At 44.9% G+C, this 26085-nt stretch overlaps 1 protein-coding gene across 1 annotated transcript in view; it reads left to right on the forward strand.

The window, feature by feature from the left end:
- PDZRN4 (PDZ domain containing ring finger 4) overlaps positions 1 to 26085 on the forward strand; it is a 296579-nt gene that overhangs the window by 197303 nt on the left and 73191 nt on the right. The window contains exons 2-3 of the mRNA XM_073652007.1: positions 18969 to 19222; positions 20041 to 20143. Of these exons, the coding sequence (XP_073508108.1) occupies positions 18969 to 19222; positions 20041 to 20143 (357 nt within the window). The remainder of the gene's footprint in view (positions 1 to 18968; positions 19223 to 20040; positions 20144 to 26085) is intronic.

Below are 26085 nucleotides of genomic sequence, written 5' to 3' on the forward strand. Positions count from 1 at the left end.
AGTGTGAATGTACAATTTTCATAGTCATGAAAATACAGAAAAATCTTTAAATGAGAAGGTGTGTCCAAACTTTTGGTCTGTACTGTATATACATATACATATATATATATATATATATATATATATATATATATATATATATTACAGTGGCAACCAAAAGTTTTGCAGTGTATTTAAAAGTGTGATTACTTCTGTCTGGTTGTTGTGATGCCATGTCCCTGGTGATGAATTGAAAGTGCATGAAGTTGTCATCATACAAGATCTTAATTTTAACCAAAATGCTTTTGAATATAGATATGGTCATTTAATTAAAGAAACTGATTGCCAAAAGTTTTGCATATACTATTTATTGATCACAACATAGAGAGTAATTCATTGTTTACAATGTCATAGCTTAGTATTTTGTAGCATAACCTCTTGCTTTAATTACTGCACCACATCGACGGGGCTTTGAAGCCACTACGGTATTCAAGACATCTTGAGGCATCTTGCTCCATTCCATTTGTAAATCTGCAAACAATTCATCTTTATTGCTATGGGTACGGGCTAGTGGTCCTAGCTCATCCCAAACGTGCTCTATAGGGTTTAAATCAGGTGATTAGCTTGGCCATTGCAACAGGTGAACATTAAAAAAAACCACAAAATTTGAGCTTGGTTTAAGTTGGTATACATGCAGCACATAAATGCATGTTTTACAATGGCCATAAATCAGAAAAACCTACAAGAAGCAAAATGAGCATAAACCCTGCTGTAAATAAATAAAAAGCAAGTGCATTTAAATAAAATAGGGTTCTTAGTAACACTGTTTTTGATCAAAAATAGTATATAAGCCATCCCACCATCGACAAGGTGAACCCATTCGGGACAGTGCTACACTGTCTAATATTAAAAACTTTACCATGTGTCAAAGTTGACCTCAATGTGTGAATAAGGGCAGACAAAGGATTGTGTCTTTGACTAAATTGGATGTATACTTAAGGTTGATTATCTTGCTGGAATTTCCATCCCCTGCCTACTTTGGTGTTACCATGTAGCAGCATTACATTCTCCAGTATATCCTTGTACATGGTAGCATTTATATTTCCATCAATTCTATGCAGAGGACCAATGGCAGATGCAGAAAAGCAGCCCAAAACCATGACATTGCCACCACCATATTTCACTGTAGGTGTTTGGTACCTTACATCATTACGTTTTCAAATTGGGCAGTATATATAGTGCATGCCATCACTACCTAACAGATTGAACTTGGATTCATCCCACCACTTAGACCAATCTGTCTCTTTCCATTGGTTGTGTTCTTTGGCAATCTCAAGTTGAACCTTCTAGTTCTTTGTAGAGATTAAAGGCTTCTTGACTGAAACTCGTGCATTCAACCCTACTGCCATTGCACTACAGTTTGGCGACTCACTTTGACCCCATATTCTTCTTTCATTTTGTGCGAAATCTGTACAGCACTTTCATGGACATCAGATACTGACTTTTTCTTAATAATGTGATTAAATCTGGAGGAAGTTTTCCATGGTCGTCCACTTCTAGGTTTGTCAACTGTTCCATAACCTTCTTTTTCTTTCTTTAATATATCGGACACTTGACTCTAAGAGCAGTTGAACAGTTGGATTCCATAGCTATCATTTTTTGGCTTTTGCCTGACTTCAATAAGCTTCCTGACTTCTAGTGATAAATTTGGCTTTGTCTTTACCATGTTTTAACCTAAAAACACACACATAGAACAAAAAAATTTAGGCAAAATTCAGATACCCATGACAAAATATGCAAAACATTTGGCCAAGCAAATATTTAAAACTAACACATAAAGGGATAAAACAACGTCAAACACAATTTTCCACCTTATAGCTGACAACCATTTGCTTCCGGTTTACTAAAATCACCAGAAAAATTGCATCACAACAATCAGACAGAAGTGATCGCACTGTAAACAAAAATGCAAAACTTTTGGTCGCCACTGTGTGTATATATACAGTATATATATATATATACACAGGTACATCTCACTAAATTAGAATATCATCAAAAAGTTAATTTATTTCAGTTCTTCAATACAAAAAGTGATATTATATAGAGTGATTACAAACAGAGTGATCTATTTCAAGTGTTTATTTCTGTTATTGTCGATGATTATGGCTTACAGCCAATGAAAACACAAAAGTCATTATCTCAGTAAATTAAAATAATTAACAAAAAACACCTGCAAAGGCTTCCTAAGCATTTAAAAATGTCCCTTAGTCTGTTTCAATAGGCTCCACAATCATGGGGAAGACTGCTGACTTGACAGATCTCCAGAAGGCAGTCATTGACACACTCCACAAGGTCCCAGAGTTCCAATTGTCATTTGGAAATCAAGGTCCCAGAGTCTGGAGGAAGAGTGAAGAGGCACACAATCGAAGCTGCTTGAGGTCTAGTGTGAAGTTTTCACAATCGGTGAAGGTTTGGGGAGCCATGTCATCTGCTGGTGTAGGTCTACTGTGTTTTATCTAGACCAAAGTCAGCGCATTCGTCTACCAGGAAATTTTAGAGCACTTCATGCTTCCCTCTGCCGGCAAGCTTTTTGGAGATGGAAATTTCATTCTCCAGCAGGACTTGCCACCTGTCCACACTGCCAAAAGTACCAATACTTGGCTTAAATATAACAGCATCTCTGTGCTTGATTGGCCAGCTAACTCACCTGACCTTCACCCCATGGAGAATCTATAGGGTATTGTCAAGAGGAAGATGAGAGACACCAGACCCAACAATGTAGACGAGCTGAAGGCTGCTATCAAAGCAACCTGGGCTACCATAACACCTCAGCAGTGCCACAGGCTGATCGCCTCCATGCCATGCCACATTGATGCAATAATTGATTCAAGCTGTTGTTATAAAGTATTCTAATTTACTGAGATAATGACTTCTGTGTTTTCATTGGCTGTAAGTGGTGATGAGCGAGCATGCTCGCTACTGCTCGGTGCTCGCCCGAGCATCTCACTGCTCGAGATGCTCGGCGCTCGTCGAGTATTTCCGGGGTTGCTCGGCTGGAGCTCGGGTCCCCTCCCTGCATGTTTGGCGCTCTTTAGAGCGCCAATCAACATGCAGGGATCGCCTGTCACTTACAGTAATGCCATAGCCATGTTGGTTGTGGCATTACAGTGATTGGTTGGCTGCACAGCGCCATCAGGTCTATATCAGACCTGGCGCCGCCATGCTCATCACAGTCACTCCGGAATCAGGCAGAGTTCGGAGAGCTGCTGCTGCATCAGGGAGAGATTTGCTTGTGTATTAGGTAGAATAGGGAGAAAAACCGTACATTACACATATCCATCTTAAACAGTCCTTTTGAGGACTAACTAATCCATCTGCAGAGATATCAGGCAAGCAATGTATATAGTCAGGCAGGCAGGGTATATAGCAGACTGCAGTGCATATAGCACAAGAGACTCAAATCCAATTCTGCCTTCTGCTGCTGTCAGATATTTCTATACAAAGGCCCAGGTCTCAGGGGCCAGGAATACTTTTTTTGGATCTTAATCCTCATTATTTGCTTAAAAAGCAATCCAGAGAACACAGTTTTTCTGCACCATTTGCTTGTTGGCACTTCAGAATACAGCCAGGTCCTTTCCATATTACAGCGCTAGAAATCCAGCTATTTAAAACTGTGTTTTCTCCGTCAAACGGATCACATACAGTACAGACCAAAAGTTTGGACACACCTCATTTAAAGATTTTTCTGTATTTTCTTGACTATGAAAATTGGACATTCACACTGAAGGCATCAAAACTATGAATTAACACATGTGGAATTATATACTTAACAAAAAAGTGTGAAACAACTGAAAATATGTCTTATATTCTAGGTTCTTCAAAGTAGCCACCTTTTGCTTTGATGACTGCTTTGCACACTCTTGGCATTCTCTTGATGAGCTTCAAGAGGTAGTCACCGGAAATGGTCTTCCAACAATCTTGAAGGAGTTCCCAGAGATGCATAGCACTTGTTGGCCCTTTTGCCTTCACTCTGCTGTCCAGCTCACCCCAAACCATCTCGATTGGGTTCAGGTCTGGTGACTGTGCAGGCCAGGTCATCTGGCGTAGCACTCCATCACTCTCCTTCTTGGTCAAATAGCCCTTACACAGCCTGGAGGTGTGTTTGGGTTCATTGTCCTGTTGAAAAATAAATGATGGTCCAACTAAACGCAAGCCAGATGGAATAGCATGCCGCTGCAAGATGCTGTGGTAGCCATGTTGGTTCAGTATGCCTTCAATTATGAATAAATTCCCAACAGTGTCACCAGCAAAGCACCCCCACACCATCACACCTACTCCTCCGTTCTTCATGGTGGGAACCAGGCATGTAGAGTCCATCTGTTCACCTTTTCTGCGTCGGTGGTTGGAACCAAAGATCTCAAATTTGGACTCATCAGACCAAAGCACAGATTTCCACTGGTCTAATGTCCATTCCTTGTGTTCTTTAGCCCAAACAAGTCTCTTCTGCTTGTTGTCTGTCCTTAGCAGTAGTTTCCTAGCAGCTATTTTACCATGAAGGCCTGCTGCACAAAGTCTCCTCCTAACAGTTTTTGAAGAGATGTGTCTGCTGCTTGAACTCTGTGTGGCATTGACCTGGTCTCTAATCTGAGCTGCTGTTAACCTGCGATTTCTGAGGCTGATGACTCGGATAAACTTATCCTCAGAAGCAGAGATGACTCTTGGTCTTCCTTTCCTGGGGCGGTCCTCTTGTGAGACAGTTTCTTTGTAGCGCTTGATGGTTTTTGCAACTGCACTTGGGGACACTTTCAAAGTTTGCCCAATTTTTCGCACTGACTGACCTTCATTTCTTAAAGTAATGATGGCCACTTGTTTTTCTTTACTTAGCTGCTTTTTTCTTTCCATAATACAAATTCTAACAGTTTATTCAGTAGGACTTTCAGCTGTGTATCCACCAGACTTCTGCACAACACAACTGATGGTCCCAACCCCATTTATAAGCCAAGAAATCCCACTTATTAAACCTGACAGGGCACACCTGTGAAGTGGAAACCATTTACGGTGACTACCTCTTGAAGCTCATCAAGAGAATGCCAAGAGTGTGCAAAGCAGTCATCAAAGCAAAAGGTGGCTACTTTGAAGAACCTAGAATATAAGACATATTTTCAGTTGTTTCACACTATTTTGTAAATTATATAATTCCACATTTGTTAATTCATAGCTTTGATGCCTTCAGTGTGAATGTACAATTTTCATAGTCATGAAAATACAGAAAAAATTTTAAATGAGAAGGTGTGCCTAAACTTTTGGTCTGTACTGTATATATACTGCTCAAAAAAATAAAGGGAATACTTAAACAACAGAATATAACTCCAAGTAAATCAAACTTCTGTGAAATCAAACTGTTCACTTAGGAAGCAACACTGATTGACAATCAATTTCACATGCTGTTGTGCAAATGGAATAGACAACAGATGGAAATTATTGGCAATTATCAAGACACCCCCAATAAAGGAGTTGTTCTGCAGGTGGGGACCACAGACCACATCTCAGTACCAATGCTTTCTGGCTGATGTTTTGGTCACTTTTGAATGTTGGTTGTGCTTTCACACTTGTGGTAGCAAGAGACGGACTCTACAACCCACAGAAGTTGCTCAGGTAGTGCAGCTCATCCAGGATGGCACATCAATGCGAGCTGTGGCAAGAAGGTTTACTGTGTCTGTCAGCGTAGTGTCCAGAGGCTGGAGGCGCTACCAGGAGACAGGCCAGTACACCAGGAGACGTTGAGGGGGCCATAGGAGGGCAACAACCCAGCAGCAGGACCACTACATCCGCCTTTGTGCAAGGAGGAACAGGAGGAGCACTGCCAGAGCCCTGCAAAATGACCTCCAGCAGGCCACAAATGTGCATGTGTCTACACAAACGGTTAGAAACCGACTCCATGAGGGTGGTATGAGGGCCCACCATCCACAGATAGGGGTTGTGCTCACAGCCCAACACCATGCAGGACGCTTGGCATTTGCCACAGAACACCAGGATTGGCAAAGTCGCCACTGGCGCCCTGTGCTCTTCACAGATGAAAGCAGGTTCACACTGAGCACATGTGACAGACGTGACAGAGTCTTGAGACGCCATGGAGAGCGATTTGCTGCCTGCAACTTCCTTCAGCATGACCGGTTTGGCAGTGGGTCAGTAATGGTGTGGGGTGGCATTTCTTTGGAGGGCCGCACAGCCCTCCATGTGCTCGCCAGAGGTAGCCTGACTGCCATTAGGTACCGAGATGAGATCCTCAGACCCCTTGTGAGACCATATGCTGGTGCATTGGCCCTGGGTTCCTCCTAATGCAGGACAATGCCAGACCTCATGTGGCTGGAGTGTGTCAGCAGTTCCTGCAAGATGAAGTCATTGAAGCTATGGACTGGCCCGCCCGTTCCCCAGACCTGAATCTGATTGAGCACATCTGGGACATCATGTCTCGCTTCATCCACCAACGTCACGTTGCACCACAGACTGTCCAGGAGTTGGCGGATGCTTTAGTCCAAGACTGGGAGGAGATCCCACAGGACACCATCCGCAACCTCATCAGGAGCATGCCCAGGCATTGTAGGGAGGTCATACAGGCACGTGGAGGCCACACACAATACTGGGCCTCATTTTGACTTGTTTTAAGGACATTACATCAAAGTTGGATCAGCCTGTAGTGTGTTTTTCCACTTTACTTTTGGGGGTGACTCCAAATCAAGGCCTTCATTGGTTAATAAATTTGATTTACATTGATGATCTTTGTGTGATTTTGTTGTCAGCACCTATTTCCTTTATTTTTTTGAGCAGTGAGTATATATATAAATATATATATATACACATACAGTCATGGCAGAAAGTGTTGGCACACTAGAAATTTTTCCAGAGAATGAAGTATTTGTCCTAGAAAATTATTGCTATTACACATGTTGGGTTATACACATGTTTATTTCCTTTGTGTGCATTGGAACAACACGAAAAAAGATATAAAAATGCTAATTGGACATAATTTCATACAAAACCCCCAAAATGGACCCTCCATTTAATATTTGGTTGGAATAAATAACTCTGGAAGAAATAACTGCAATCAATCGCTTCATATAACCATTAACAAGCTACTCACTCCTCTCAACTGGAATTTTGGACCACTCTTCTTTTGCAAACTGCTCTATGTCTCTACTCACAGACACAGTGAGTAATAATGGCAAATAATAAAGCGATAAGAAAAACAAATGAATGAATGGATAAATATCAGGGAGAACAAAATTACCTGAAGCTGAAAGGCCCCATGCGTATCGTTGTTACCTAGCAGCTTCATCAGAGGTAGTCAAAATGTGTTGGATGGGAAGCATAAATAGTAGATGTAATCTTAGTCAGTAAAAGTAGGTATGCTCCTCTGGGAAATTAAATATGCTTAGCTTTTATCCTAAGTCATATGGAAAGTCTAGTTAAAGTGTCGATATTGACTTTTAGGATTGCTATTTCCAATAGGTGGCACTAGAGTTCTAGTACTCTTCCTCCCTGAAGAGGCAATTTGCATATTTTATTTCCCTCAGGAGCATGCATGTCATATAAGTCTTCTCACTCTGACATGCCAGGTCTGGCTGGTCACACTCCAGAGGGAGAAACTTTACACCTTAGATACCAGTCTTAAGCCTCTCAACTAGCCAAATCTCATACTATGCAGTGACAAGTGGTAATAACTAGTGTTGAGCCACCCCCGTAGTGTTCGAGTTCGGTTCGGTTCGTCGAACACCCGTGTGTTCGCCGAACTGTTCGTCGAACTGTTCGTCGAACACCTTCGAACACCGTTAAAACCAATGGCAGGCAAACAAAAACACATAGAAACACATAGAAAACACCTTCAAAGGTGTCCAAAAGCTGACAAACTGCTCAGAAGACATAACTAACACATGGAAAAGTGACAAGTACATATAGTCATGCGAAAATAAAAGAGGTGGAGGAGTAAAAGGAGGGGGAGACACAGATATAGGCATGTCATGCCCTTCTAAAATCCAAAAAGTGAGAAGCCGACACGGCCAGTCCGCTCCTGCCCGTGCCACCTCCGTGTCGCCGGGTTTGTGCCAGAGCCGCGGTGAACCCTGACGGCCAGCCCCCCTCTCCCAATACTGGTGCCTGTCCGCTGGTGGGTCGAGCGAGCCCCCCTGTGGTGGAGGCAGCTCTAAGCTTTTTAATTTAAATTGTCTTTCTAATTTGAATTAATACACTTTAAATCCATTTACAAGGATCTATTGGAGGGCAAGTCTCATGCCAGCAGCCGCGGTAATTCCAGCTCCAGTAGCGTCCACTAAAGCTGCTGCAGTTAAAAAGCTTTTATAAGGATCGAGCTCGGCTGTCCACCGCAAGGCATCCTACTGCCAGTCCCAGCCCCTATGCCTTGGGGTGCCTCCTGATGCTCTTCACTAAGTATCCCATGGTCCCGAAGCATTTCCTTTGAAAAAATTAAGTGTCCAAACTACAGGTGGTGCAGCTTGCTTAACAGCCGGGATAATCCGCTCACTAGCATACACTGCTACTAGGCACAAAGTATTTCCTGGGCTAGATGCAGTTAAAAATTTGTAATTAGATACTCTCGTTGGATGCTGAGAAAGCATTCCATAGAGTCTCCTGGCACGCCATATATGATTCTCTTAAAAAGCTTGGGGTAGGGGTCTAGGGGACCCTTTTATAGCCAAAATCACGGCCCTGTATCGCAATACGTCACCTAGGCTGAAGATAAATAGAACTGTAGCACCCTGAGGGCTCGGTTGCTACAGACGTATTGCACCTCACCCAGAGGTGTGATATCTCACTCTCAGGTAAGGATGGAGTGTGGATCAGGACCCGACACCTGCATGCATTACACCACATTGCCGTGGGGCAGGGCGACCAATATGCCCCTGAGATGGGCACGACAGTCCCTGTCCCTGGCTGGAGTGGGGGGAGGGAACACTGAGGAAGGGGAACCCTGTAGTGCAGGAGCAGGGAGGAAGCAGTTCCTGGGTGCATTGAGAAGGGAGTATAAAAGGTGGGCACCATCTTAGTTCAGTGCAGAGAAGTCTGAGCAGAAGTGGCAGGGAGCAGGGGCTCTGCATGAGCTCTGCTCCGGAGGCGGGCCTAGTAACAGAGGCCCAGGCCTGGAAGAGGGAGAAGGAAGGAAGAGGAGCGGAGAAGGCTCCAGGAACGAGGAATGAAGGGATCCCAGGGGTGCGGACGGGCGAGTCGCCGCGCACGCCCGAATCCACCTGCGTGGAGGGATCAGGCCAAAGGGGGAGACCGGTCCCCGAACTAGTGGAGGCAGGAAACGACCCTCAGCTAGAAACCGGAGGCTCTGACATTTTATGTGGCGCAGCCCCTCGCTACACCCGCTAGGAAGGCACCACATAGGGTCAGGGAAACTGGCGCCAAGTTTACCAAGAGGAGGCCCGAGGCAGCCGGACAGAAGTGTTGGTAAGAAAGGCCAGACAAAGGACACACAAAGGGGGTCCTGTGAAGTGCTCCAAAGTTATCTGGGAGTTGTCTGAGCCCCTCACCTGGTGAGCACAGTACGACGTGGGCAGCCGTTACCTGCAGACGTGGTCTGGATAATAAGAACTGTGAGTAAAGGCCCTGAACTGCATCACTGACTCCGTGTCGTTACTGCTGCTGCCCTGCACCATCACCCTCATCCTCCGCATACACTGCCCTGAGGCTATACTCCTCCCGTGGGGAGTTATGCTACGCTCTGCTGCACCCACAACACCAGCCTCAGTGGTCTGCCCTGTAGCGGCGGTTCACTCTGACCGCAATCCACGGGTGGCGTAGTCGGACATTTAAACATGAAAACCACATAAATAGTTCCGCCACTGGTTTGACCGCCCTGAGCCACGGAACTGGGTCGCCGCCACGAAGACTACAACCACCAGCATCCACCAAAAAGGGTCCGGCTCCGGGTGTCCCAAGGCCCAGGGGGTGCGTCAGAACATTTTCATCACCTTTCACAATCACCAATGGGACAAGGCAGTGATGTCCTCTGTCCCCTCTCTTATACATCCTAGTGACGGAGCACCTGCTCTCATCAATTCGCCATAACCCCAATATTAGGTGGATTGAGGTGGGAGGCACCGAGTACAAGTGCTCTCTATTTGCTGATGATGTCCTAGTATATATCACTCAATCACATATATCCATCCATGCTGTTATGGCTGAAATAGATCACTTTGTTACATGGTAAAATTTTAAAATCAATGCAGCGAAGTCTGAGGCCCTCGATGTCTCCCTCCCCAAATCCATATAGGATTCCATCCAGTCCAACTTTCCCTTTGCCTGGCCCTCACAGGGTATCAAATACTTAGGAATTCCTATTCATAGAGACCTCTCCCATCTATGTTATCTTAATTTTGGGCCCTTTATTGAACAACTCCATACAGACCACGGTTGGCAAGTTAGAACTGTAAGATTCACTACGTGAACCACTGGTGTTTTGTGGAAAAGCACATGTACACTGCGTTCCAAATTATTATACAAAAAGTGTTTAGGAGTGATAAGGGAAGAATTTGTTTGTTTGTCAGTTAAACTCATTGATGGTGATGTGTGTCAGGGCTCTTTATATCACTGTAAGCAATTGCAGACACCTGTGCTAATTAGTTTGGCAGGTGTGTCCAATGAAAGGCAAGACTACTTAAGAAGGCTCTCTCACATTATTAAGCAGCCTACATTTTCTGCCAAAATGGGAAAGAAAAAGGATGTGTCGGCTGCTGAGAAGCAACAAATTGTGGAGTGTTTAGGTCAAGGCATGACTACAATCAACATTGTGCGATGATCAGGATGAAGTGTCTTGGCAATCAAGAAGTATGTAGCTGATTCACAGTACACACGTGTGCGTGCTGATAAGGGCAAATTGAGGACTCTTTCCTACAGGCAATTACGTCAGGTTGAAAGAGCAGCGGCAAAAAAGCCTTGTCATAGCAGCAGACAAGTTTTTGAAGCTGCTTGTGCCTCCAACGTCCCCCGAACAACAAGATGCAGGGTCCTTCAGAGGTTTGCAGCTGTGCATGCGCCATCCTGTCGACCTCCTCTATCCACTTCACACAAGCAGAAACGGCTCCAGTGGGCCAAACATTACATGAAGACTGATTTCAAAACTGTTTTGTTCACGGATGAGTGTCGTGCAGCGCTCGATGGTCCAGATGGATGGAGTGGAGGATGGCTGGTTGATGGACACCCCACGCAAACACGGCTACAGCGCCAACAAGGAGGAGGTGGAGTAATGTTTTGGGCTGGAATCATGGGGAGAGAGATTGTCGGCCCCTTTAGGATCCCTGAAGGCGCTAAAGATGAACTCCATAATGTATGTGGATTTTCTCAAACAGCACTTCCTGCCATGGTTCAAGAAGAAGAACCGTGTATTTCACAGCAAGATCATTTTTCTGCATGATAATGCACCATCTCATGCTGCACATAAAACATCTGCATCTCTGGCTGATATGGGCATAAAAGGGGACAAACTTATGGTGTGACCCCCATGCTCCCCTGACCTCTACCCCATTCAGAACCTTTGGAGCATCATTAAAAGGAGTGTCTATGATGGCGGGAGGCAGTTCACATCTAAGCAACAGCTCTGGGAGGGTATTCTGTCCTCATGCAAAACAATTGAAGCAGAAACCATCCAAAACCTGACAAATTCAATGGACGAGAGAGTTCAGAAGCTCCTTTCGAACAAGGGGTCCTATGTGAAAATGTAACATCACCTAGAATAAAGTTTTGAGTTGAAAACTGTTTGATTTCAGTTTCTAACAACCTGCTAATGCTTATAATTTCAAAAATGACCATTTTTTTGGTCTTTATTAAAATGAAAAGGTTGATCGAAAAGTTTGGGTGATCTAAGAGTGTGGCAACCCAGTAGTCATGATTACTTCGAATTCTGACAATATGAGGGTCATGCTGCAGGTAGTGCAGCAAGAAGGCATTTATGTGCCTTGCGCATCTCGGAGCCCCAAAATTATTTTCCGGGCTAGATGCAGCTAAAAATTATTTTTAATTTTAAATCTGGTGAAGCTTTAGTATAGATGGCCTAATAGGATCAGTGCTGCACACTGCTACAAAGCCCAAATTATTTTCCAGTCAAGATACAGATAAACATGATTAGTAATTTGAAAGCTTAAAACGGTTGGTAGGGTGATTTTAACCAATCATCAAGCTTTTACTCTCCCCAGGATGACACAGGGGTAGAAAAGTCGTTTCGGATCCATGATTTGTTCATCTTTATGAACGTGAGTCTGTCTACATTATCAGTGGAGAGCCGCGTGCGCTTATCTGTCAGCACACCACCAGCAGCGCTGAACACACGTTCAGACAGAACGCTGGCTGCGGGGCATGACAAGATCTCCAAGGCGTAAGTGGCTAGCTCCGGCCACTTATCCAGATTGGAAGCCCAAAAAGAGCAAGGGTCCAGTGACACAGTCGTGGCTTCAATGTTTACTTGGAGATACTCCTGTACCATCGTCTCTAGGCGTTGACTATGTGTCAGACTTCTTGTCTCCTGTGGCCTTGCAAAGGATGGGCTAAAAAAGTGGTGAAATGATTCCGCAAAATTGATGTTACCAGCAGATACTGTGGTTCTGTTACGGTTTGAGTGCTGAACACTTGACGGTCCCACGGTTGGCAAGTTGGAACTGTGAGATTCACTACGTGCACCACTGGTATTTTGTGGAAAAGCACATGTAAGATTCTGCAACAGTCTCTGCTGATACTCCTGCATGCGTGCATCCCTTTCTATGGCAGGAATAATTTCTGCAAATTTACTTTTGTACCGGGGATCTAACAGTGTGGCAACCCAGTAGTCAGGATTATTTCTAATTCTCACAATTCGAGGGTCATGTTGCAGGTAGTGCAGCAAGAAGGCACTCATGTGTGTTGCGCATCCAGGAGCACCAAGTCCCTGTTGTGTTGGTGGCGAGGTAACAATCATGCTTCCTTCCTCTGTCCTCTCCCCCCAACCTCGCACAACAGAAATGTGATCAAGGTCTCCCTCATCTGATGAGTCTTCCATCAGTTCGTCCTCCACTTCTTCCTGGGCTCCTGCACCTTCCTCACTAGTTTGGCTGCTACCATGCGCCCTGGTAAAACCATCTCCCCCACCCTCACATGCCTGCCGCCTTGGTGCTGCCGACCGTCTGGACCTTGCAGATGTTAGCCCTTCCGCATACAACTCCTCCTCCTCTACTTCCTCCACCTCCTCTTGTGCCACCACCTGACTCCGAATTCTGTTTAACATGTGCTCCAGCATGTAAATCACCGGAATAGTCATGCTGATAATGGCATCGTCAGCACTAAACATCTTCGTCGCCATTTCAAAACTGTGCAGAAGGGTGCATAGGTCCCTGATCTGAGACCACTCCTCCAGCGTGATTTGCCCCACCTCTGAATCTCGTTGGCCCAGGCTATACGTCAGAACGTATTGCACCAGGGCTTGTCGGTGCTGCCACAGTCGCTGCAACATGTGCAGAGTTGAATTCCACCGGGTAGGCACATCACATTTTAGCCGGTGAAGTGGCAGGCCCAACGACTTCTGTAGAGATGTAAGTCGCTGAGCTGCGGGATGCGAACGGCGGAAGTGAGCACACAGCGACCGTGCCCTCTGCAGAAGGCCATCTAGTCTGGGATAGTGGGCTAAAAATTGCTGGACAACCAGGTTCAACACGTGAGCCATACAAGGCACGTGTGTGACATTGCCCCGGCGAAGGGCCGCACCCAGGTTTGCAGCATTGTCGCACACGGCCTTCCCTGGTTTCAGGTCCAGTGGAGACAACCATTCATGAAATTGGTTCTCCAGAGCTGACCACAACTCCTCAGCTGTGTGACTCACATTTCCCAGACATTTCAATGTAAAAACCGCCTGATGACGTTGAGCCCTACTGCCAGCATAGTAAGGAGGTGTGCAGGATCCCTTCTGCGCAGTTAGAAAGCTTGTGGCATGGCCAGACAGGCTTTGGGTGCAGGTGGAAGACCGAGAGGAGGTTGAGGAGGCAGAAGCAGTGGAGGAACTTTGACATAAAGAGGATTGACGCACAACTCGTGGGGACGGCAAGACTTGGACAGCAGCCCCTTGTCCTGCTGTCACCATAGTTACCCAGTGCCCAGTCAGCGACATGTAACGCCCCTGTCCATGCCTACTCGTCCAAGTGTCTGTGGTGAAATGCACCCTGTCACACACAGAGTTTCTCAAAGAAGCGGTGATGTTGTGTGCGACATGCTGGTGGAGCGCAGGCACACCTTTCTTTGAGAAGAAGTGCCGACTGGGCATCTGGTACTGGGGCACTGCGACGGACATAAGGTCTCGAAAATCCTCTGTGTCCACCAGACGGAAAGGCAGCATTTCTGTAGCCAAGAGCTTGCAGATGATGAAATTCAACCTCTTAGCTTTCTCATGGCTAGGAGGAAATGGTCTTTTACTTGTCCACATCTGAGGGACCGAGGGCTGGCTATTGTGCTTAGACGGGGTTGATAAGGGTGTCCCCGGCAAACTGCCGGTCTGTGAGGAAGATGCAGGCGGACATGTTAGGTTGCCTTGATCCAAAGGTGGTGCTATCGATGTCGGACAGCGCTCAACACCAGCTGGTGTTACCACCTCCAAAGAAAATGATGACCTGCCAATCACGTTGGCTGTTGCGGGTAAAGAGGTGGCAGGTCTGCGCCCCAAAACAGGTGTGACTGCTGTCCCCCCAGTCACAGAGGATGAAGAGGCCGCGGATGCACAAGATATGGCAGACGGTGATTGGCCCGGCCGGCTAGGCCGCATTGTAGCACACTGAGCTTCCCACTGCAACTTATGCTTCATGTCCATGTGCCGGTTCATGCATGAAGTACTCAAACTATGTATTTTTTGGCCTCTACTTAGCTTTTGCTGACAAATGTTACAGATAACACGAGTTGGGTCATCTTTATCGATCTGAAAAAATGCCCAGGCTATGCAAGGCTTAGCACCCATGCGACCTCAAGAGCCACCACGACTTGTGGTGAGAGGCAGAGTTGTGTTTGAGGATGCAGTTGTTGACGTGCTTCCAGTACTACGTCTCTGTCCAGGAAGGCGCAACCTGACCTCGTCGTCACTAGCATCTTCCTCCACCTCCTCTGCTGACCTCATCTCTTGGCTGACTGTGGGTTGACAGTAAGTGGGATCTCCGACCTCATCATCATCACCCTGTGCGTTATCACACCCGTCGTCCTCAGAGCCAACCTGTTCCTGCCATGACAAAAAACTAAAGTTGTCGCTCCAATCAGGTATTTGAGTCTTATCATCGTCTTCCTCATTGTCTCCACCAACAGGAGTTACAGTTTGGGAATGAGGGTCTACATTATGGTCAGAACCTTCTGCGTCTGGTCCTGGATCCGACTCATAAAGATTCTGGGCATCAGTGCAGATCATTTCCTCGTCTGGATTCACAGAAGCGCTGGAGTCGACCTCTGATTCCCAGGCTATAGTATGAGTAAACAGCTCTGCAGACTCAACCATCTGTTCTACCTCATACTCAGACAGGCAGCTGGAGATTTGGGAGCTGTGAGGAAGCAAGTGCGATTTGGGTGACACCTTTGAGGACTGGAGTATTTGTGATGTTGAAGTTGATGTGGAGGAGAGCCCACTTAAAGGAGCACTTGATATCCGTTGAAGCACCTGCTGTTTTTGTGCCTCATCTGGAATTTGTAGCGATTGGCGTGGCCGTAAGAAAGGGATCTTATCACATTGTCCGCTAAAAGAAGTAGACATTTTAGTTTGGCTGGAAGATGGTCTTTCTTCTGCAGATGTTACTGTTGCTTTAACTCCTACCCCACGGACACAACCTTTTTTCCCCTTCCCAACACGCCTATTCCCCTTTCCACCAGCAGCAGGCCTTTTTCCACTCATTTTGGTGGTTAACTAATTCACAACTCTGGAGTTGTTTGCACAAAAAAACAATGGATGGTAACCGAGCAGAGCTGAGTGGCCAAACTGTGGTATTAGGCCAAAACTATTGGCTGGGTTAGATGCAGAAAAAAATTATTTTGAATTTGCAACCTGATGGAGGTCAGTATAGATGGACTAATACAAATAGTCCCACACACTGCTAGAAGCCCAAATATTTTTTCAGAGGTACTGTAGATGCAGATAAAAATTATTTTTAATTTGCAACCTGATGGAGGTCAGTATAGATGGACTATAAGACCAAGTCCCACACACTGCTAGAAGCCCAAATATTTTTTCAGAGCTAGATGCAGAAAAAAATTATTTTTAATTTGCAACCTGATGGAGGTCAGTATAGATGGACTAATAGACCAAGTCCCACACACCGCTAGAAGCCCAACTATTTTTTCAGAGCTAGATGCAGAAAAAAATTATATTCAATTTGCAACCTGCTAGAGGTCAGTATAGAAGGACTAATAGAACAAGTCCCACACACTGCTAGAAGCCCAAATATTATTTCAGAGCTAAATGAAGGAAAAAATTATTTTTAATTTGCAACCTGATGAAGGTCAGTATAGATGGACTAATAGACCAAGTCCCACACACTGCTAGAAGCCCAAATATTTTTTCAGAGCTAGATGCAGAAAAAAATTATTTTTAATTTGCAACCTGATGGAGGTTAGTATAGATGGACTAATAGACCAAGTCCCACACACCGCTAGAAGCCCAAATATTTTTTCAGAGCTAGATGCAGAAAAAAATTATTTTTAATTTGCAACCTGATGGAGGTCAGTATAGATGGACTAATAGACCAAGTCCCACACACTGCTAGAAGCCCAAATATTTTTTCAGAGCTAGATGCAGAAAAAAAATATTTTTAATTTGCAACCAGATGGAGGTCAGTATAGATGGACTAATAGACCAAGTCCCACACACCGCTAGAAGCCCAAATATTTTTTCAGAGCTAGATGCAGAAAAAAATTATTTTTAATTTGCAACCTGATGGAGGTCAGTATAGATGGACTAATAGACCAAGTCCCACACACTGCTAGAAGCCCAAATATTTTTTCAGAGCTAGATGCAGAAAAAAATTATTTTTAATTTGCAACCTGATGGAGGTCAGTATAGATGGACTAATAGACCAAGTCCCACACACTGCTAGAAGCCCAAATATTTTTTCAGAGCTAGATGCAGAAAAAAATTATTTTTAATTTGCAACCTGATGGAGGTCAGTATAGATGGACTAATAGACCAAGTCCCACACACTGCTAGAAGCCCAAATATTTTTTCAGAGCTAGATGCAGAAAAAAATTATTTTTAATTTGCAACCTGATGGAGGTCAGTATAGATGGACTAATAGACCAAGTCCCACACACCGCTAGAAGCCCAACTATTTTTTCAGAGCTAGATGCAGAAAAAAATTATATTCAATTTGCAACCTGCTGGAGGTCAGTATAGAAGGACTAATAGAACAAGTCCCACACACTGCTAGAAGCCCAAATATTTTTTCAGAGCTAAATGAAGAAAAAAATTATTTTTAATTTGCAACCTGATGGAGGTCAGTATAGATGGACTAATAGACCAAGTCCCACACACTGCTAGAAGCCCAAATATTTTTTCAGAGCTAGATGCAGAAAAAAATTATATTCAGTTTGCAACCTGATGGAGGTCAGTATAGATGGACTAATAGAATGATGCTATGCCCAAAAGATTTTACTTCACTAGGTGCAGTAAAAAAATTGGTATTCTATACACAGGTGTTATATCTTGCAACACAGATAGGCTACTCCACTGACTAACACACTCTGCAATAGGCCAAAAAGGATTAGCTTTGCTAGATTCAGCCAAATGCTGTGAAAAAAACTTGCACAGCACTGGCACAGACCTGCCTGGCAAAAACTGATAGGAACTCATGTAACCTAGTCCTGAAAAGGACTCCAATTACAATTAGTCTTTACTCCCACAACCTATCTATTTAAGAGCACAGACCTCCCTGATAAAAGTCGTAGGAAATGCTGTAACCTAGTCCTTAAAAGGACTGCAATCACAACTATTCCCTACTCCCAAGCTATCTGTATATTTGTGCGAAAATTGGCTTGAAATTAACAAGGTATAGCGCACACAGCAACAGCGGTGCCGTCTAAGAAGCAGCTGCAGCAGTGAGAAAATGGTGGCGACGGGGAAAATGGCTTGGTCTTATAGGGCAAGGACATGTGACATACACTGCCAATGACACATGCCCTTGCTTGTGTGAAAAAAAGCACTTCGCTCCGTGTGTGCGCTGCTGATAGGCTGACAGATTGCACCTCCCCACTGCAAATGCGGGAAAGAGAAAAAAAAATGGAGATCTCCATTGTTCCTGCAGAGATCCATCCCCTGCCCCTCCCCCCACCCCGCTGTACACTCAAACTGCGTATTAACATTAATTTTCATCATTACTGAGAAAAAATCCAGTTATGATTTTGGTGCACGAACAGTTATCGAACATAACCTCGAACAGCCGAATTTTTCTCAAATTGTTCGTGTTCGCCGAACGGCTCGAACACCGCCCAAAACAGCTCGAATTTGAGATTGGCGAACAGTTCGAGTAGAACAACGCTCATCTCTAGTAATAACCCGAAATACCATGTTTGGAAATTGTCATTCCGGTACATTTATCCTAAGCCATATGACAAGGCCTGTTAAAGGGTCGACATTGACTGTTAGGATTGCTACTTTCAATAGGTGGCATTAGAGTTCTAGTCCCCTTACTCTCTGAATAGGCAATTCACATGTTTAATTTCCCAGAGGAGCATGCATGGCGTATAAGTCTCCTCACTCTGACATGCCTAGCCTGGCTTGTCACTCTCCACAGGTAGAAACGTTACTTCTTTGTTCTAAGTTTGGTAAATCACAGAATTATAAGTTATTAAAATGGGTTTCTAGGTAGAAGATGATTAAGAAATGGAGAAAAACTTAAATATGCACTATTGTTATTACTATCTATGCAACTAAACTCCTGTGTTTATAAAACATATTGAACAGTACCCTAATGATTTTTGCTTTTAAATAGGTTAATGGGAAGGACCTATTAAAAGCAACTCACGACGAAGCGGTTGAAGCCTTTCGTAATGCTAAAGATCCAATAGTTGTTCAAGTATTACGGAGAACACCGGTTAACAGAGCACATGGAAGTTCCCAGGAGGTGCAACTTGTGAATGTGAGCACTCAAACAGACATCACATTCGAACATATCATGGCTCTTGCCAAACTCAGACCATCCACTCCACCAGTTCCTGATATTTGTCCCTTTCTTCTATCTGACAGGTATGTCATTTTTTAATTTCATTCTCATGTTATGTAGACCTAGTTTAAATTTTTATGAAATAGTATAAAGTAATCATAAAAAAAGTCAACATTTTTATGCTCAGTTCCCAACAGTCAAGTGAAACCACACAATACAGCCAACATCTTGGCTCCAGCTGCACTTAAGATCCATACTTTATTTCTTGCAGCTTTTTCTTTCAAAAGAACCGTGCGGGAAACCATACAACATATCTAATATTTCTAAAATGTATCTAAAAAATGAAAAAGACAGCATTCTTTTCCTTAATCAATCTTTGCCTCCTGGACACCATGTAGAGATTAGACAGATAATACCAACTTGTAAGCGAATTAAGAAACCAAGCTGCACATCAAGCCATTCACTGCCATTCATTGTTAGAAAAAGTATTTTCAATTTATTCCAAAGTGTATTTCTGTATTTATTGAAGTGATTGTGTCCACATTTTCCAGAATATAAAATGTGGACATGGCTTCATTAGCAGACAGGCTGAGTTTCAAAAAGACAGATTGGAATCCAGCAGCTGAGGAACATTGCCAGCCCTTTGTTATGAATGTACTGCTGTATTCCTTTTGATTTGGTGCACAGATCATTGCCTGGTATCCAATTTAAGCTATGAAAATGACTACTCTAAGTGTGCAGTAAATGAAAAGAAACATATCTTTTTGTTCAGTGTTTCTTTAGATTAGCAACCCATCCTAACCTCTTGAAACGAGAAAGCTGCAGATAAGTTTGTCATATTTTAATTAAAAAGAAGAACATTGTCTCATCTGGCCTTCTTACACCAATTTTTTCCCTATAGCTGCCATTCTCTTCATCCAATGGAGCATGAATTTTATGAAGGTAATGAGTATCTTTCCAGCTTGCCTGCTGATGGAGACAGAACGGAAGATTTTGAGTATGAGGTGAGATTATTTTTCATATCGGATGAGAGCTTGCGGTTTTCTACCAGCGTATTAAAACTCATTTATTATTATGTTTACAGGTAATATTTACAGAGATGAATGACTAGTATACCAGTATGTGCCATTTGTACTAGTACGTGATGTGAAAAGAAAAACTTATTTTTGCTTTCTAATACTTTTGTTAGTTGGTGCTCACAGCTGCTATTGAAGTATAGCAGCTTTGATTGGTCAATGTCAAACTATGAAGGTATTGTAGAAGAAAATAAACTGTGGCACTCATCTGTGCATAAAATTCTGAGAATTTATTTCCAGATAGATAAAAGTAACAGCACTGAGGTGAATGGCATACTCCTATGTATGGACAACAGCCCTTTCATGCTGAGCAGGCGCTTTTTTCGTCCACGACCAGGAAGAAGCTCCTGCCTGACGTGAAACAGCTGTTGTCCATACATAGGAGTATGCCATTCACTACGAGGCTGTTACTTTTATCTATCTGGAAATAAATTTTCTGAATTTTATGCACAGGTGAGTGCCACAATTTCTTTTCTTCTACAATACTATTGGACTTTTTATATATTCATTGCTGAGTACCATCAAAAGTGAATGGGATAACATGCTTTTGCGCAGTGCTGACATTTTTTCTTTCTATTGGTCAAACTGTGAAAGGACATCAACCCAGTCGGTAGACCCGGGTTATCAATTTATTTAGAAAGAAGAAAATAATTTAATTTTTCACGGAAAAGACAAATATTCATTAAAAGGTTTTAGGTCCTCTTTAACACTAAAAGTAGGCGAACCTGCACTTTATATTTTATACTGCATGTAATATTCTGTATTACACAGTACGTTATTACATTGGATCACTACAATATGGGGCAAAATTACTGGAGAGACCATAAACATTACGGCATAATGAGCAGAGGTCAAAGAACAAAACTAACAAAGCGAACTATGTAAAAGCGGAATTTAACATCCTGCTATTAGGGGAATTGCTATAAACTTTTTAAGGGCTAAAAGGGAGGTTCTCAACTTTTATTTTTTAAAAATTAAGATCCATATGGCACTAGTATTTAGAGACGGTGCATTTTGACTACTGCCAAACCTTCCTGCCCCTGCCAAGAGTTTGATGCCATTTCTTCTCTGAGCTGAAGTCCTGCATAATCTGACTCTGGATGCTGATCAGAGAGAAGAATAAAAGTAGCTTGGCAAATTTAGCAATTCATGCTATTAATATTATTTTTCCAAAAATACATTTAGGTGGAAAACATCATTTTACAGTTCAAATTAAAGCTAGCCTTACATTAGAGGTTTTAGAGAGGACAAATTAACAACTGATAATCTTCACAATTGCTCTGTGAGGGTTAAAGAGTTGATCCTATATTCTCAAGCAGGAGCGCACTGCTCCCTAGCTTCCCTAATTCTTTCTTCCACAGTGGCATTGCAACTTTAGGGACAGCTCAGCCCCACATCATTGGTGTGCCACTAGCCTAATCTGTGTGCTCCCCCAATGCCTTTATAGGAGTCAGCCTTGTCTCTGCCGCATCAATAGTACGGAGGGCTAGTTAGAGGTGGCCAAGGTTAGGAGCTAGCTGTGCACTCCAGTGACTTCAGCTAGCCTATGAGTAGTGCTTCCAATCTCAGTAGGAAAGAGCTGTTTGTTTTTTGGCAACCATTCCTAGACAAAAGTGATTGCTGGTCTCCTTTGCAATGAGCTGTAAAAAAATAAAGGAGATAATGGATTATATTAGCAGAAAGGGGGTAAAATGTAATAAAAAATATTTTTAGAAGTTGCTTATGTTTACACTCAATACTAAAACATACCTGTCTAAGAAGATGGGAATAAAGCTTCAACATTTTTGAGAACAAAATGGCTAAGGTTTAAACAATAAATTTCCAACAATTAGTAGAACAATGTGTCCTACTCTGTGACCTGAGATTCCATTGGAGATGTAATTGTGACACCCCAGGGGTCTGGGTGTCACATTCCCCCCTAGTGAAATTTAGTACTCCGGGACTAAACATATTTTTGTAACATAACAAAGTATAAACAATAACATTACAATAAGGAAACGCATAAAGCTGGTCACGGCGTGTCCGTAACCGGGTGCAGTCTTTGAAGAAAGCAAGGTGTCCATTTCACCAAAACAGGGAGACGTAACCAGGTAGGGGTCTGTCCTACCCCGAGTCCTTAACAGTCTTTTAGTCCATCCTGGGTTACGCTCCACTAACTGTACAAAGGATTCCCGGTAAATCCACCAAGGACTCCTATAAATAACTGGAAACACATAATATTTACAAGATATGGCCGCTCTCAGTCCTCGGCCAGTGGGGATAAGGATTGGCTGCTCACAGTCCTCAGCCTGTGGGGAGATGGGATGGCTGCTCACAGTCCTCAGCCTGGTTAAGGATAGGGGACACACGGGAACAGCTCACACTTGTCCCAACGGGGACCATATTTTAATTAGCAACACAAGTACCCCTACGGGTAACTATGTACAGTTCCACTTTACCGTACTTCAGTAACGGCATCCTCCTGCTCCTTCTTGTGTGTAGGCTTCAGACCCGTCCGGGTCCTCTTGGCTTTCCTCGTATTGGTAGTACTGCAGCTCCTCCTTGGTTAACGTGGAGGGCGTACAGTCCTTTTGCACCTGGGGAGTTCAGGCCTTGCGACCAGGTGTGGAGAGGGTCGCCGTTGATGACGCCCGGGGTCAGAGGGTGCAACTTTGGGCCTGGGCGCGGGCTGGTGGTGGTAGTGCCCAGGGCTGGAGGGCTTGGCCGCAGGGCTTGTTGCGGGGGCTGGAGCAGGTCGGTGTCTGCAGCGCCCGGAATCGGCGGCTCCACCAGGGGGCCCGGGAGCAGGCTGACGCTGGCAGCGTCCGGGACAGGGAGACTCCTCTTACCTGCTCCCGCGACCGCTCCTGCGTCACGCGTCTTCTCCCGGCGCTGGTCGGGGCCGGCGACGACTGGGGCACTGCCGATGCTGGGCAGCTTAGTCTGCTGCCGGTCCGCCATCTTGCTGTCCGTTCCTGGTGTCCTCCTCCCCCCTAGTGGACCGTGGCCTACCTTCCGGAGATCCTCTTCCGTAGGCCGCGGCTCCGCAGTCAATCGTCGGGGTAGAGGACCTGGCGTCGCGCTCCTGTGACGTCGGCGTCTGCTGGGCTCCTTCCAGGACCTTACGCAACGTCCGGACGTGAGGCGGGGCTTCAGTTCTCGCGCGCTTTCAGAGTCCACGCCCCTCTTCTTCCCGCGCGGCGTCCCCAAGATGGCGTCCAACGGCGGGAAAACTCCACGGATGGCGGGAAGAAGGCCGAAGATGGCGCCGGATGGCGGGAAACTTCACCGATGGCGGGGCAGAAGGTAGAAGATGGCGCCGGATGGCGGGAAACCTCCACGGATAGCGGGAATCTTCACCACTGGTAAGTTTGAACAGTCTTTGCTTTTCAGGCACGCAGTACCCGGTGGTTGCGGGCACGAAATCCTGCCGACTACGCCAAAGTTGACGCGCCCCTGGGCCTGTCTCGCGCTGCGTTGCGCATGCGGGAGCCTACCCGGAGCCGGATCAGTGGAGGGTTGTAGTCTCGTGGCGGTGACCCGGTCCGTGCCCAGGGAGTCAAACTAGACGGCAGTCTATTAGTAGTAAATAGTTGATGACTACGCCACCCGTTGAGTGCAGCCAGGGAGCTGCTGCTGCAGGGCAGACCGCTGAGGCCGGTGGTAGGATTGTGCAGCGTGATAGTATAACCCCCAAAGGGAGGGGTATGGCCTCAGGGCAGCCGACGTGGATGATGGGGGTAGCAGGAACCACTCAGAGACGGTACGGTGTAGTTCAGGGTCTTTACTGGTAACAACGATAGACCCTCCCGGAGTACTTGCTAGCAAACGGGGCCTGGTCAGTCTTTGAGCAGATGGGATCTCCCCTGGCCAGGCGTAGTTGTAGGCCTCACAAACTGACTGTACTCTTCTGGCTACCTTGCTAGAAGCTGATGTAAGTAGCCCACGTCCCTGAGTGTACCGTGTGGTGCTCACCCGTATGGCCGGTGACTCGGGGCCTTCTAATGGCTTCCGCTCCACGATGGCGGTGCTGGTCCCACGCGTGTGACCGTGCCTTCGGGCTTCTGGGCCAGAGGACCTGAAATCCCCTGCCTGATGGATTCTGCTGCTGGGTAGAAGTTAGTCCCCACAGCCTCGGACTCCGGGTCCGGTAAAGAATCTTCTTAGTCAGGGCGAGCGCTGCAGCTGCCAGCCCCTGACTCCTTGGAACTCTCCTGTTTCCTATGCTGCTTCTTGTCTCCACTCTCCTTGTCTCCAGGCTCAGGCCCCTGGACAGGGCCTGCCTGCGGAGCAGAGCCCATAGAGCAGCTCTGCTCCCTGTCTTCTCCTCTCAGAACTCCCTACCCTGCCTCAGCCCCAGGTTTATATAGGGGAAGTCCTTCCCCTCCCAAGACTGGGCAGGAGGTGTGGCATGCACAGGATCCCTGACCAAAGGACCTCCCACCTGCTCTCAGACGTAATATCTCTATCACTGTGGCAACCAGACCCCTGGGGTGTCACATAATGACCCAATTTTTTTAGCAGACCTAGTGGTGCACAAAGTTTAAGTGTAAATACAGTAGCTTCTTGCAGGGAGCCTTGAGTTAAGGGTTAAAGGGTGAATGTCAGGTTCCCAGGGTACTTGCTAGATGGATTGGCTTGTGCAAAGTCTATCAGATAAATATACTGTACTTATGAATATATACATTGACAGACTTTGCACAAGTATATATACATATGTTTGCTTAATTTGTTTTTTTTTTCTGGGCAAATAACTAGCCCAATTTTGCAGCTGTTTCATGTTTATGAAGAGCGCACACTTTTCAGCAGCAGTAAAGTATGGCAAAAAAACATTGTGGGCAGCCAGGAAATGTGTGACTGGCGAGACTGTGCAGTGGCAGTGGCTACAGCAGAAGCCACATGGTATAAAAATAAGACAGGGCAAGCAAGGAGATGTCTGGCAGAGTAGAGCCAGTAGTACTACAGTATAGATGACATGATGGACAGAGTGGATGCCCGATTGTGCGTGGGCAATTGGCGTTGGCAGCAACAGAACTGTTTAGAAGATAGACAATGGATGACAGACTGGCAGAAGGCCTGATGTAATCATTGGCATCAACTGTAAGTAAAAGCCTGCATTGCTTCATGCTTGATTCATTTTGATAAACGTATGATTTTTGCACATTTGTGGAGAAAATCCTAATCTGCTTGGGTGTGGCAAAAACACTGGATGGCCTGAATCCTCTCTTTAACAGTACACTGGAGGCTTGGTGTGACAATATGCTGATAACAAACTGGGCCACTTTTTTGCAACAGGTCCAATCTGCTGAGCCAAGAGTTCATGGGATGAGTGGTAAGGATATCTGCTGGAGAAAGGACACAGTGCAGATATGACTGAACCTGGCTGTTCATGTGGTATGACACTGTTCGTTGATACACATCAAGTAGGTGTAGCAGCATAGAAAGCATCTAATCCATCATGTTACGTATACTGTAATTTCTTCGTTATTTTTTGTAGCTATAGTTCTTGCACACCCGGGTAAGTGTTAACTCTGCAGGGAGTCGAGAGTAGTCTCCTGGTCAAACATTTGGCTGGCAGCCTTCCTCTCTGCAAAAACTTCCCCAAGAAGGGAACAGATATTTCCTCGATAATATGCCAACTTAACCACCCCAAAAATTCATTAACAATTTTGACAAAAATTGTGGATTCTGTGAAAGAATTACAGAATTTCAAGAATTTTTGTTTTACGTTCTGTATAGCGGCTCAATCTGGTGCATGATACTACTGGGGAAAGTCACCCCAGGTGCACGCACGATAAAATTTAATTTCACCAAAAATGAAAAAGAAAATGAGAATTGTGAGACATATTGAAATTTTGATGTGCAGGATATGAAACATTTTTTTTGAGGGG

This window comes from Phyllobates terribilis, unplaced genomic scaffold (assembly GCF_046119375.1).
Source record: "Phyllobates terribilis strain yellow unplaced genomic scaffold, ASM4611937v1 Scaffold_11__3_contigs__length_659146591, whole genome shotgun sequence".
NCBI lineage: Eukaryota > Metazoa > Chordata > Amphibia > Anura > Dendrobatidae > Phyllobates > Phyllobates terribilis.